This window comes from Ictalurus furcatus, chromosome 20 (assembly GCF_023375685.1).
Source record: "Ictalurus furcatus strain D&B chromosome 20, Billie_1.0, whole genome shotgun sequence".
Classification (NCBI taxonomy): Eukaryota; Metazoa; Chordata; class Actinopteri; order Siluriformes; family Ictaluridae; genus Ictalurus; species Ictalurus furcatus.
Window position 1 is genome coordinate 6064761 of NC_071274.1, and position 13986 is coordinate 6078746.

At 35.4% G+C, this 13986-nt stretch overlaps 1 protein-coding gene across 1 annotated transcript; it reads right to left on the bottom strand.

Annotated features, from left to right (window-relative positions):
- Positions 1-2783: 2783 nt before the first annotated feature.
- LOC128623867 (claudin-3-like) lies at positions 2784-9074 on the bottom strand. Its single transcript, XM_053651005.1, has 2 exons — positions 8376-9074; positions 2784-4168 (listed from the first exon to the last, which is right to left on the bottom strand). The coding sequence occupies exons 1-2, from the start codon at positions 8864-8866 to the stop codon at positions 3418-3420; spliced, it is 1242 nt and encodes a 413-aa protein (XP_053506980.1). The 5' UTR covers positions 8867-9074; the 3' UTR covers positions 2784-3417.
- Between the last annotated feature and the right edge of the window lie 4912 nt (positions 9075-13986).

Here is a 13986-nt window from a genome sequence, read left to right on the forward strand (position 1 = left end):
GAACCAAATAAGTTTATCTTGGTCTCATCAGACCACAGGACATGGTTCCAGTAATCCATGTCCTTAGTCTGCTTGTCTTCAGCAAACTGTTTGCGGGCTTTCTTGTGCATCATCTTTAGAAGAGGCTTCCTCCTGGGACGACAGCCATGCAGACCAATTTGATGCAGTGTGTGGCGTATGGTCTGAGCACTGACAGGCTGACCCCCCACCCCTTCAACCTCAGCAGCAATGCTGGCAGCACTCATACGTCTATTTCCCAAAGACAACCTCTGGATATGACGCTGAGCATGTACACTCAACTTCTTTGGTCGACCATGGCAAGGCCTGTTCTGAGTGGAACCTGTCCTGTTAAACCGCTGTATGGTCTTGGCCACCGTGCTGCAGCTCAGTGTCAGGGTCTTGGCAATCTTCTTATGGCCTAGGCCATCTTTACGTAGAGCAACAATTCTTTTTTTCAGATCCTCAGAGAGTTCTTTGCCATGAGGTGCCATGTTGAACATCCAGTGACCAGTATGAGGGAGAGTGAGAGCGATGACACCAAATTTAACACACCTGCTCCCCATTCACACCTGAGACCTTGTAACACTAACAAGTCACATGACACCAGGGAGGGAAAATGGCTAATTGGGCCCAATTTGGACATTTTCACTTAGGGGTCTACTCACTTTTGTTGCCAGCGATTTAGACATTAATGGCTGTGTGTTGAGTTATTTTGAGGGGACAGCAAATTTACACTGTTACACAAGCTGTACATTCACTACTTTACATTGTAGCAAAGTGTCATTTCTTCAGTGTTGTCACCCGAAAAGATATAATCAAATATTTACAAAAATGTGAGGGGTGTACCCACTTTTGTGAGATACTGTATATTACACTAAAGCTGAACAAAAAAACTCTAACCATACTACATTTCATGGAGAATAATAATAATAATAATAAAGCCTGTACAGAACACATACAGAAACTATGGTATTTAAAATGCAGTATTTCCAACTTTTTTTGTGTCTTAGATGCCAGTAAAAATAATCCTTTATGTGTATTTTCTATCAACAGTTTGCAGGAAGCCCAGAACAGACTTATGACTTTAACCTTGTGTTAATACTATGTTTTTTCTATTTAAACATTATCCTTATGTTTATTATAAATGCAAGTTTTAAAGCCTAATCCACACTGCAGGACAGTCACAAGTCTTCACAGCAAACATCTGATGTCCATCTTTGCTCCTCTTTTGTATTTCTCCAGTGGAGCAAGAAGAAAGGGAAAGAGTAGAACATTATGAAGAATAAAAAATTCTTTGCCCGGTGCTTCTACACTCAGATGTAGGCTGGCTGGTGGCAGTGGACTGTGGCTGTGAGTATCTGTACACATTGTAATTGTTGTAATTCTTTTCCTCTTGTGGTTGACAGAAACTGCAGAGCAGACTTCGGAGACCATTGAAATGCAGAATTGCGGCAACGCCAATGTAGAGTGTAGCCCCCAGCTCATTGAACTGACCTTTGGTGTGGAAGGGTGTTGTAGAAGTACTGGATCCTTTGACCAGTGTTACCTTCCATATGAGAAGGGCACAAACAAAGATGGTCCCCAAAAAGCCAGCAATGACCAGACCAAAGCCCAGCATCTGGCAGCACATCATTTTAGTTTTCTTTCAGTGCTAACTCACTGCTGTGAAAGCTTCTGTATGTTAACAATTTATCCTGAAGTCAGTTGTCAGACTTGGTGTCAGGCCTGATAACATTTGTTTGAAAGCAAAAAAGTATCACTTGATACTTGATAGGCCATCTTGAAAGATCTAAAAGATATAGGTCATGCGTCAGAAGGAAAGCAAAATCCCCTTGAAATGGAAATGAAACTTAGAGCTATTATATAAATACAGTATATATATATATATATATATATATATATATATATATATATATATATATATATATATATATATATAAAATATTTTACATATTAAGGTTCTACTTTTACATTTTGCTTCCTCATTTTTATACCTAGTTAATGGGTGCAGTTACAAAACATCTTACAACCTATATGTTTGTAATGTTTACAAAACTCCATTATGTCATCATGAACATGTGACTTCTGTGTAATGAAAGCAACTGTGCTGGACATACTGACAGAGTTTATTTTCTCAGTATAAATATTTTTTTATGTTTAAAGAATGATGCTCATTTTAAGGCAGTTAGACTACATACATACACACACATTATATATATATATATATATATATATATATATATATATATATATATATATATATATATATATATAATTCCCCCCCCCCCACATTTATAATAATAATACAGTCATCAAAATTCTGGAATAACATGAATGGAAGTATGGGAATTATGTTGTGATCAATAAATCCAAAATAAATAAAAAATAATTTAGTATTTTAACATTTTAAAATATTGTAGGCACGCTTTTTGCCTAGAATTTCCAGAAATGTATTCTTGGCATTTTCTCAACCGATTTCTTGAGGAATTCCCCTGAGATGCTTTTTAAACAGTTATTTAAGGATCCACCTATGCTGGACAAGTCATCTGTTTAAAAATTTTTTTTTGTAAATACAATTTTAGTTTTCTAATGAAGGAAATTAATATGTTGGTACAATTATAATTTTGTCTACAACACTGATTTCAAACATTTATATATATATATATATATATATATATATATATATATATATATATATATATATATATATATATATATATATGTGGTATTAAAATTAATACATGTTAAAATGTCACATATAACTCATAAAATATACACATGCATTGTCATAAGAGAAATGCGTTTATTTACAAGGAATTCTGAAAGGCTGAGACATGACGGCCCTTTATTTTGGTTATCTAAAATGAGAAGTGTGTAATGACAGTTTAACACAAATAGTGCAGAATGGTATCTATAAACCAACTATTTGTGACCTACTCGGTTATTTTGGAGTCATATGACCACATTCTGAGTTTTATACATTGCTATAAAAGAGCAAAATCTTGGCTTTCTGGTTAAACCAATATACCAATATTTATACATGAGATATTTAACCTTTATTACAGTAGATTCTGACTATCAACAAAGTTTTTTTTCCCTTGTTTTTAAAATTTTTTAAATTTTTTTTTACATTTGATTTATATTTTTACACAACATTCAAAATAAAGTTAACCATTTATTCAGGCAAAGTATAAAAATAATTAATGAAAGTTGCTAAACAGGTTTACACAAGACTCTTAAAGGTTGGAAATGAACATTATAAGACAACAAAGCTTCTTTTTACAGTTTGAACACTGGCAAGTGTACACATTCAGTTAAGTTCAAACATTCACTTGGAGAAACAGATATCACTTAAGACAAATCAAAGAGCAGTGACTTGAGGATTTAAAGTAGGAGTGTATATCCACATTTGTTTGCTTACATGTATTGCCTTGGAACGGCTGAGTAAGTGCTCGGAGTCACATATGGTTTACCCGGAACGTATGTTCCAGAATATGTAACGCTGGGTGGATATGTTTTTGGAGGCATGTAGTGTCCAGCCGGTCCCAAGAAAGGCCCTTGGTAGGGATACGTATTCGGGTTATTCTGCTGCATATCATTTGGTGGACAAGAGGTGCACAAAATGATCCCTCCAAGAAGAAGAACGAATGAAGTTCCCCAGCCGATGTATACGGAACCACCTATCTCCCTTTTCTGCGATGTAGGTACGAGAACATTGCTGTAATCAGTGATTGTGAATGCCGCTGACCAGCAGACAGGAATGAGGCACACAACAGCAGCCACAATACACAGGACACCTCCACAAATGACCAATTTGGCCATGGTGGACTCATTCTTCAAGCAACTGGTACATCGTGCACCAATAAATGTCATGAGTATGCCAGCAAAAGCAATCAAAATGGCGATGACTATGAGGGCTTGCGCCGCCTGCAGGTCCTGCGTCAGACTCATGACGGACGACTGGATCTTGCACTGCATCTGACCCGTACTCTGCATCACACAGTTCATCCACAGCCCGTCCCAGACAATCTGGCCTGTCACGATGTTGGCACCGATGAAATAGGTTGTACGCCACATGGGTAGGCCACACGTTAGGCACAAGCCAATCAATCCGATGAAGCACAGTATTTGGCCCCACACCTCCTTGGCAATTCTCCCCATTTTGAAGCTGTATATTAAAAATAAAAGGAGCTGTCCTAGTGCCACAGTCACGTCTGAGAGACTTGTAGGAAGTGACAGCTGGTTAGACAGGGACTCTCACAAGGAGGAGTTGTGTAAGCAGAATGGCTTTTCCTGATGAGCCAGATTCCATACATGTTCAGTAGACTGAACAGAATATAGCCTTCGCAATACACATGCTAGTAAAAGGCCAATCACGTAGCCAGGTCTCACACAGGACAATACTACATCAGCCAATGCTGTCCGCATGATCTTTTTTAGTATTATTATATAGTTTGGATATGGACAGTGTCACATATATAAGTGTGATATGTTTTTAAATTATTGACAATAACAAGCATTATGCTTAGTACTTGATGAGACTCAGTAGAAAGCTTGATTCTCACTTTATTACAACCATAATAAAAATAGTCACATATTTTTGGCAGCTTTAAGACAAGAAGAAGTCAAAGTAAATGGGAAGTTGAGGATGAATTAAAACTTCAGTATACTGTATATTAGGTTGACCAGACGTCCCCGTTTTCCGGCGACAGTCCCGGTTTTTGATGTTTTGTCCCCGCCTGGAGCTGTCCCCGGAAATGTCCTATTTTACAGCACGTTCAGAGCAATCATGTAGTGATTATTTTCACCAACAGAGGGGGCTGCGAGCTACACTGATTACTTGGTCGCGCGCCGCTGTTTTATCCATGAAGAATACACGACGAGACATGAAACAACATCAACAAGCTATCATCAAATATCAAAAGAGACAAAGTTATCGGGTTCAAGGTACTAACCACTCATGTTAAATTAAAGTAATACTATTTGTATGTACCATATAACAGGACCATATAACAGGGCACAACGCAGAATTCCCAAACACATCTACAGTACCACGTGGGTGAAAATACACAGAGATATGAACAAACAAAAATTATATTCATCTAAACAGTTACACTTGCAGCTAGGACATTTGCAGAAAGGACACCTGTGCTCCAAATGAGCCTAAAATGTAAAATAGTAAGCCTAATTAGGGATGGTGAAGGTCCAATTCCAAAAGCACAAACAAAAAAAGACATTTTAAAAGTTTTAATTATTGACTGTAATGACTGTGTACAGTATGTTCACAGTTTGTTAAAATGCAAATATTAAATACAATTAGAAAATGTTTTCTAATTGTATGTACGTTTACATTTTGCATTATTCCTTCTATTCCATGTTTAAAATGCTATGAAATCAGCTGATGTAGTTCCTTGTTCTTTATCTGTTCTGTTCACTTTGATGCCACTTAATGTCCTCTGTGCATTGTTGAAAAAAAAAATGAATTAGAATTACAGTATTTCAATTCAACTAATTGAATTAGACACCCACAGCAATAAAAAGACAAAAACATACAAAATGTTTTGTCCCTGGTTTTTAAATTCATAGATAATAACAAGTGAGATTTCAATGATATTTTGACCACTGAACTAGGAAATGTCCCTGGTTTTCATTTAAACAATCTAGTCACCTTACTGTATATGCAAAATACAATGAGGTTGTACAGTAAAACCTTATACAGTATAACCTTAAGTTATGCATGATATATGTCTAATACCGCATAACCACCAATGAGATTTACATTATTTGAATCAATCAAGTTAAAGCCATTAATAACCTTCAGCAATATATTCCATGGTATACGGCATTCACTGGCATAATTCAGTCTCATATTAAGTCTATTTTATGCCATTAAAAGGTGCTGATTATGTATTGGACATTGTATGAAAATGACATTAAAACAGTTTAAAAATAATGTCCATTCTTTGGTAGAAAAGGGTTTATCAAGGTTTCTTTGGATAGCTAATTGTTCACGATTTCTAAGTGGGTTGTATATGTGGAAGCTGTTCTGAAAGGAAAAGCGTTTGCTTTAGAGTTCTACCAAGTACTTTACCTCTGAGGGGCAAACCACTTAAAAAATGTATCAAGTGAATATATCTATATATAGACAATTTAGTGAAATTTAACTTATATCTCTCATTATAAGTTTATGGTAACCAAATATAAGGACTTTAATCCTTGTTCTTGTTCTACAGCTGAATCGTTTGGTTTCTTCTAGTTTAAAATAAGCACAATTATGCAATTTGAAGAAAACTATGTCAAGAAAGAATCTAAAATAAGGCTGAATAATTTGAAATCTATAAATAGCCTATTATCTTTGTTTTATTGCATAAACTCAAATTATATTGAAGATATTTCTGTCTGCTAATATATACTTTTTGAGTGGACTGGGTAATAAAGTGACAGATGGAACTTGTTTTTCTTAAACGTTGAGGGTTTGAAGGTCTGAGGCAAAATATGGTTGAATAATTACAAAAGTAAAATAAAAAAAATAATTGTCTATGGAACAATTTGCTCTTGGACACCGAAAGCTTTTTTATTTATTTTATTTTTAGGAAATCGCATGCAAAGCATGTTGGTTTAAGAACTGGTTTGGACACAACAAAAATACTGGTTTTGTAGATACTGTACACATCAGCAGTTACACTTATACTCCTACTATAAACAAAAAAACAGGTTTAGGATCTTAAAACAAAGATAGTATGGCTTGCCTAAAGGACAATCGTCAATGTACAGTGAAAATCAAAGCAAAAAAAATATAAAAAATTCTTTAGCAGAGAACTTTTAAAAAGCATAATCATATCAGTAACTGTAATCAAATGATATATATTTTAAATGTAATGCATTACATTACTGTGTTATCAGAAAAAGTAATTAGAATACAGTTATTCTGGTACATATACACTATATGAACAAAAGTATGTGGACACCTGACCATCACACCCATATGTGGTTCTTCCCCAAACTGTTGCCACAAAGTTGAAAATGTAGAATTATCTAAAATGTCTTTGTATGCTGTAGAATTAGCGGCCCTGTGCATAAAGCAACATCCATAAAGACATGGTTCGCCAAGTTTGAAGTGGAAGAACTCGAGTGGCCTCACTGTCCAACCTCACTAATGCTTTTGTGGCGAAATGGGTACAAATCCCTAGAGCCAAGTTACAAAATCTAGTGAAAAGCCTTCGCAGAGTGGAGGTTATTATAACAGCAAAGGTGGACCAACATCATAATAATGCCCATGGTTTTGCAATGGACTGTATGTGCACATATGGGTATAATGTTCAGGTTTTGGCCATATACTATAGTGTATATTGTAGACTTCATGCAGGATACTGTTTTGTATGTATTCTTTCAGTATACCATACATATGGCCTGCTACCAAACAGGGGAATTCAAATAAAACTTTTATCAGTCAAGTAATATAAAATTCCTTGTTATGAAATAAATGACTGAATGGTGACAACAGTTACCTTTTTACGCTTGACTATTAATGATTAGTTTATATCTATAAAATAAGATAGTTCAGTGGTGATGTTTTGTTTTGGTACTTCACATTGCAATTTTTGACTAGCACCATGGATTGGTAACAAAAAGAAAAGATGCTAGGGAATAAACGCATACATATCTGTTCATTCATCTTTAAACATAAATTCTGTATTTGCCAAACTTATACTTTGAAAAAAAATGAATGTCCTATTCCAGCTCAGTGCATCAGGTTGTGCCCAATACATAATTGGTAATTTTAATACATACATCTAATTTGGGAGTAGGAACCTAAGTTAACCCAGTTCCTTCAGCAAAACTGAAATTCTCCACCAAGGACAGTATTTTATCCAAATGTGGTATACCATAACAAAAGCAAGTCACATAATCATGTGGATAGATGAATAGTTCCTAATATAGAAGAGCATGATTGTATTGTTTTTGCTTCCAATAACAACCTTGTTCTTGAAAAACCACTGATTAAAGATCTTTAAAAAAAAAAACCCAGAAAACAAATTTTTTGCCAATTCTCTTTGGTGCAAGAATTATTTCTTCAAACCACAGTTGAAGCTGAACAGTGTGAATTAATGTGGTTTATTTACAAATGATTGGTGACGAGAAGAAATTGTCCAGAATGCCAACCAAATCCTAACACTAATTCTAAACAGATACGATTGATATATAGCAGTATTCTGAGACTAGTCTGTCTCTCTCAGACATATTCCTTTGAGATAGGAGTTAATCTTACAGCGGAGTACTTTGGGTTATAGATGTGCTGCTCCCTGGGAGGGCAGTTCAAGCAGAGCAGCGCTCCCCCCAACAGCAAAAGACCCGCGGCTGCCCAGCCAATGTACAAGGAAGTCCCCAATTCCCTTCGCTGTGCATCCATCAATATGGGATTATAAAAATCTGTGATGATCCTTTGAGCTGTCCAGGATACAGGGATCAAACAGAGCACACCTGCAATTATAAATGACACTCCAGCCACGATGCATGCCATCGATTTAGCCCGTGTGTCCTCAATGCAGTTGGTGCACTTCCCACCAGCGATGGACATCATGATTCCAATGATACCAGCCAAAATGGAGATAATGGTCATTGCTCTGGCGGCCTGCAGGTCTGCGCTGAGTGCCAGCATGGAGTCATACATCTTGCACTGCATCTGCCCGGTGCTCTGCACTGCACAAGTCATCCAAATTCCTTCCCAGATTATCTGCGCTGTCACAATGTTTGCACCAATGAACGCGGTTACGCTCCACTGAGGTAGGCAGCACACAACGATGGTTCCCAAACACCCCAAGAAGCCTGCGAGAATGGCAATGAACTGAACTCCTTGAGACACCATTCTTTTTAATTTTTGAACAAAAGTACATTCAAAAGAGAACCTTCATCTGAAAGCCAAATGCATGCATTCAGCTGAGGTTGTGTATTTATAGGGTATAAGTTGTTGTAGGTGGGGTTAGCTCTTCTTTGTCAAAATACTGCTAACTGACACTTCTGCCCTCATGCTTCTTAAGGTTTCTGTATACATCACAAACATGACCTCAAACAGCACCAAAAAACAAAGACCAAGTACTTCAAGGTCATCCATCTTACTTGTTTTAAGGAAAGTACATTTGAGTTTGTTTCCTAGAGTTCAGTTGAAAAGGTTATTACCAAAATGTGAATTAGAAGTAGAATGCTTGTTAAATGTCTGTTTCTGTCTTCTGTAATATGATTGATTCGTGCCAAGCTGATCAAAGCAAACTTGCATGGGTGTAGGTTTGGAATAAAATTTGGAATAGGTACAAACATGTAGGTTGGAATGGAAATATATGATGAAACCCATATACAGGTAGATCTAGATTCAGATTTCTGTAAAGCCGTTTTGTGGCAACGTCCACCGTTAAAAGGGCTATATGAATAAAATTTCAATTGAATTACATTGCAAATTGAAACGTTTATAAGATTATACAGTTGATTTTGTACAACCTCATCATAATAGCATTGACTAACATATCAATCCATTTCAGTGATCTGATAAAAATAGTGTTGTACTTTAGGGATGTTACTGGCCATAAATACATTATTCAGAATGAACAGATAATGTGTTCCAAACCAACAGGAGGGTCACTATTGCTTTTTATTTTTATTTTAGAAAGCTTGCAAGAATGCCACAGGGCATATGATTGAAACTATTGGTGTGCATCTGAACAGGGACTATATTGTTTTATTTTAGAACTCAGTAAGGCAGTGTTTCGGTCAGGATATATGGTGCATAAATCAGTGACAAACAAACAAGCCAAACAAACAAAAAAAGAATAGTACATCTTCCAATTCGTTAATTGTCATTTCAGTGTCCCATTAGTGGTGTTTCTTTCATGAATGAATCGGTGAATGTTCTCGTGTCCGTTCATGTATTGACTCATATGACTCATGAACTGACTGTTGTTTTGGTTGTGCACAACAGAGCATAATCCGCTATACACGAACGTGTTGTTCATAGCATACATGAATGTGTAAAAATATTTCTTTTTAAAAAATTACATTCGTGACCACTCTCAAAACTAGACTGCACAGACTGAAATGTCTTTCTTCGTGGATTGGACATGCCATTTTTTAATAACTCATAATACTAAAACTAGTTCCTTGAAAACGTGACGTTGCATTAACAATGACTTACTCATAATATGTAAAAAGATACTCACTGGAGCCACCTACTGGTGTAATGATGTAACTTAAAGTCCCCCATGAAATGCCTTGGATCGTGTAGCTTTATTCAATGTGTTGACATAATTTCCATTAGCCTTGTCACGTGGTACCTTTTTAAATAGCCAATAGCATTTAGCTTACCTTACAGCCAGGAAACTTAGAAGTGTTGGGGGAAGGACACTTCTAGAGAACGTTTGATTGGACAGAAAATCTGATGAGAAGCCGAAGTGCAGAATGATGCAAACAGAATTGTTGATCCGTATTGGTGGTAGAGAGAGAGACTGTAAATTTTGACAGCACATATCTTCTAAATGTGAATTTGGTCATTGTTTTGAAGCACACTAGCTTATAGATAACCATAAGGCTAACATATTCATACTAAACGCCACAAATCTTTAAGTGTCGCTGAACAAATCAGCAAACGAATCTGAACAAATCTTTTTAGTGAATGGAATTAAAAAGATTCGAGTCACTGGGATGAATCGAAATGTCCACCAATGACACAGGTCACATGACCCACACGCTCTTGTTTGATGCGTTTTTGATTGAATGCACCTGTGGCTCATTTTATATACTATACGCTGACTCACAGTGGCACAAGGCTCTGGGTTTACTCATGACAGTCTTTGATTTGATTTTATCTTTTGTCTATTGCCTGGCCCAAGATTGTGTCAGACTTCCCTCTTGACTATCGATTTGGATTTGAAGTAAAGTCTGCCTGCACTTGGAACCGTCTCCTGCCATAATATTTATTCCATGAGCAGGGTTGCTAGGTTCAGCATGTAAAGTTTGTCTATTGCAGGAAGATACTGAAAATTGGTAGTTTTAACTTGTTTCCAATTAAAAGATTGAGAAAAAAAACATTACTGTTTGGTATAAATTAAAATGTTGGACTTTTAGTTTTTTTTTTAAAGGTGTAGTTAGTGTGGGAATTATGCTGAAACCTGGCAACCCTCTCAACAAGCTTTAACAAAAAACACAGTTTGACATTCAATCTTGATAATAATAGGTTAAATTAAGTTTCAATCAACATCCAGCAAGTTATAGCCCCTAATAATTATTTCCCATGCAGACATAACAACATATCATTGACAAACAAACCATTCATTGACACAATTCAGTCCCAGATTAGTCCTATTTTATGTCATTAAAATTTATGACAATAAAAAGTTTTTAAATTATTCTTACTAACCAGTTATCGCTGGAAAAAAAGGTCTTCTCAAGTATCTTTCATTTTTTTTTGGATGGTTAGGGATTCTTGTTCTTGGATACTGGAATCTTTTTTCTTTCTTTTATGAAATCCATGAAATACACTCTTCAAAACCTTCACAACCAGCTAGCTATAGGTACTTGTTCAGTATACTAAAGCATATTATAGATTTCTCAGTCAGGATACTGTTTTATATATAAATATTTTTGTTTGTTTTTTTGTCTATAACAGGGGTACTCAGCTAAAATGTGTAAAGGTGCAATTACACAAAAAAATCTTCGCATTACACAATAACATGACCGAATGGCAATAATAGTTACCAATTAATTAGTAACTAGTAATGATTAGTTTATGACTATAAATAAAACACTTTGATGTGGGTATGTTTTATGTTGGGTGCACAGTGGCTTAATGGTCAGCATGTTCACCTCACACCACCAGGGTTGAGGGTTTGATTCCTGTTTGATTCCTACAACTCCAGGTTGTCCCCTGTAGAATATGCGATACAGAAAATGGATGTATGGGTGGATGTTTTATGTTGTAGTGGCTCATCATGTTACAACTTTGATTAGTGCTACAGCCTCAGATCAAACAAGAAACATCAGTTGTGAATTTGACATTAGGAGAATAAATGCATACTTCTCTGTCCTCATCATCTTTAAACATTCTGTTTTAAGTCAATTTCTTTTAAATAAGCCATTTGCTGTGAAATCTGTGAAATGAAAAGTCTGTGAAATCTTTTCTATGTATCCAGCCCTCTAACTAGCCTCTGGTCCGATTACATAAATTACACCAAAATTACAGGCAATCATTTTTTTATACATTCATTGGCTCTGCTACAGCATTTTTTAAGTATTTGGTTGGGTCAGCTGAAATACTTTTACTGGATCTGCAGTAAAACCACAGATCACAGTCTTCCAGTTGACAATCCCTAGCCTAGAATAATATTTTATATGTAGTAGAGTGAAGATTGTAATGGATCTTGCTTCAAATAACAATCATGTTCTAGAGAAGTACTAAGAAAATATAACATACATTCTGCCTTATTAAAACCCATTGGGCTGTCCAGGTTACAGAGAGAGCAGAGAGCAGACCAGCAATTATAAATGACACTCCAGCTGCGACACATTCCATAGATTTAGCGGCAGCCATGGAAAATTTGCTGTTGTGGTTGTTAAAAGAAATACATTTTTTTTTCTTGTTTTGTTTTATAGAGCCACATAGGTGTGTCCCTGTGTTTGAAATAGTTCCCTACAACCTAATCCCTATTCCCTAGTTGTCATGAGTGAACTTGACATTCTACACTTTGTTTTCAGACATGACTACAAGATAGTATTCCAGAAACTATGTAGTAATGCTGTATCTAGGGTGTGGTTTTGGACATACTGCTTGAGTAGACCACTGAACTAAAGTAACACTGGGTGTCACTCTTGCATACATATTTCTGAGCAATCTCTAAGAATCGTCAACCTTTACTCAACCACTCAAACGTCCATAATTCCCATAAATTACCCCTTAGTACACATTTAATAATCCAACCATAAAATACCCAATGAGAGTAAAACTACATGTACTTAATTTTGGATGTATTATTTGCAACATATTCTTTACATGTTCACACTTACGCTACGTATATGCATTTTTTCAGCCACACTGTCATGTTTTTGTGAATTTTGCTCAACATATTCGGATTGATATATTTGTTCAAGGTATTCCCATCGGCTCCTGGCGTTTCAGACACCCTGTATCATAATATTTTGCGTATTTATTGGTGCTGTAGGACGTTCCAGTTACAGATCACATTTTAAATGATACATTTTTAAATTATCATTAGATTCAGGTTTGAATTTCGATCTAAATCTATGAGAACTCAATAATAAATGTAATAATAACATTGATAAATAATGTTGATAATGGTGGGTTGTGAGTTCCTCCACTGTAACAAAATTTACAAAGTTCACAGATCCTCTGGTAAGGTTTCACAAACTGGTCTCAAAGCTGCACTTGTCATATAATTGGTGAATTTGGTGAATTGCTTATGATAAACCAAATTGAAATATGTGAATAGTGTGAATTTTGTTCTGTATTCTTCCTCTCTGTCATATATTTATAATATCCTTAATATCTTTTGATGCTAGTAAATTCAGTATTAATACTAATAAAAATGTGGCAAATGAAATTTTTATTCCTTTCTTGAAAAGTATTAGTGATTCTTACAAATTCTTACTAATCTCTCTCTAAATCTGGTTTTGAATGTTTTTACACAAATATTTTTTTACACAAATAATAAAAAGTGATTTCATTTTAAAGTGATTTACCAAGATATGTGTAGGGATTTCTCTGTATGTATGTGTGGTCAATACAAATAATATTCTTTTCTTCTTCTTCTTCTTTTTTTTTTTAATAAAAAAGTTTATTTGCATTTATTTTAAATATTCTGTACCATTACTAGTAACAAAATGCAAGAAACACAGAATTCAGTATAGCATCAAATCTTAAGATATAAAATGTAACTGAAATGTAAAACATTTAAACCATAAAATGTAACATTTAAATGCCATATA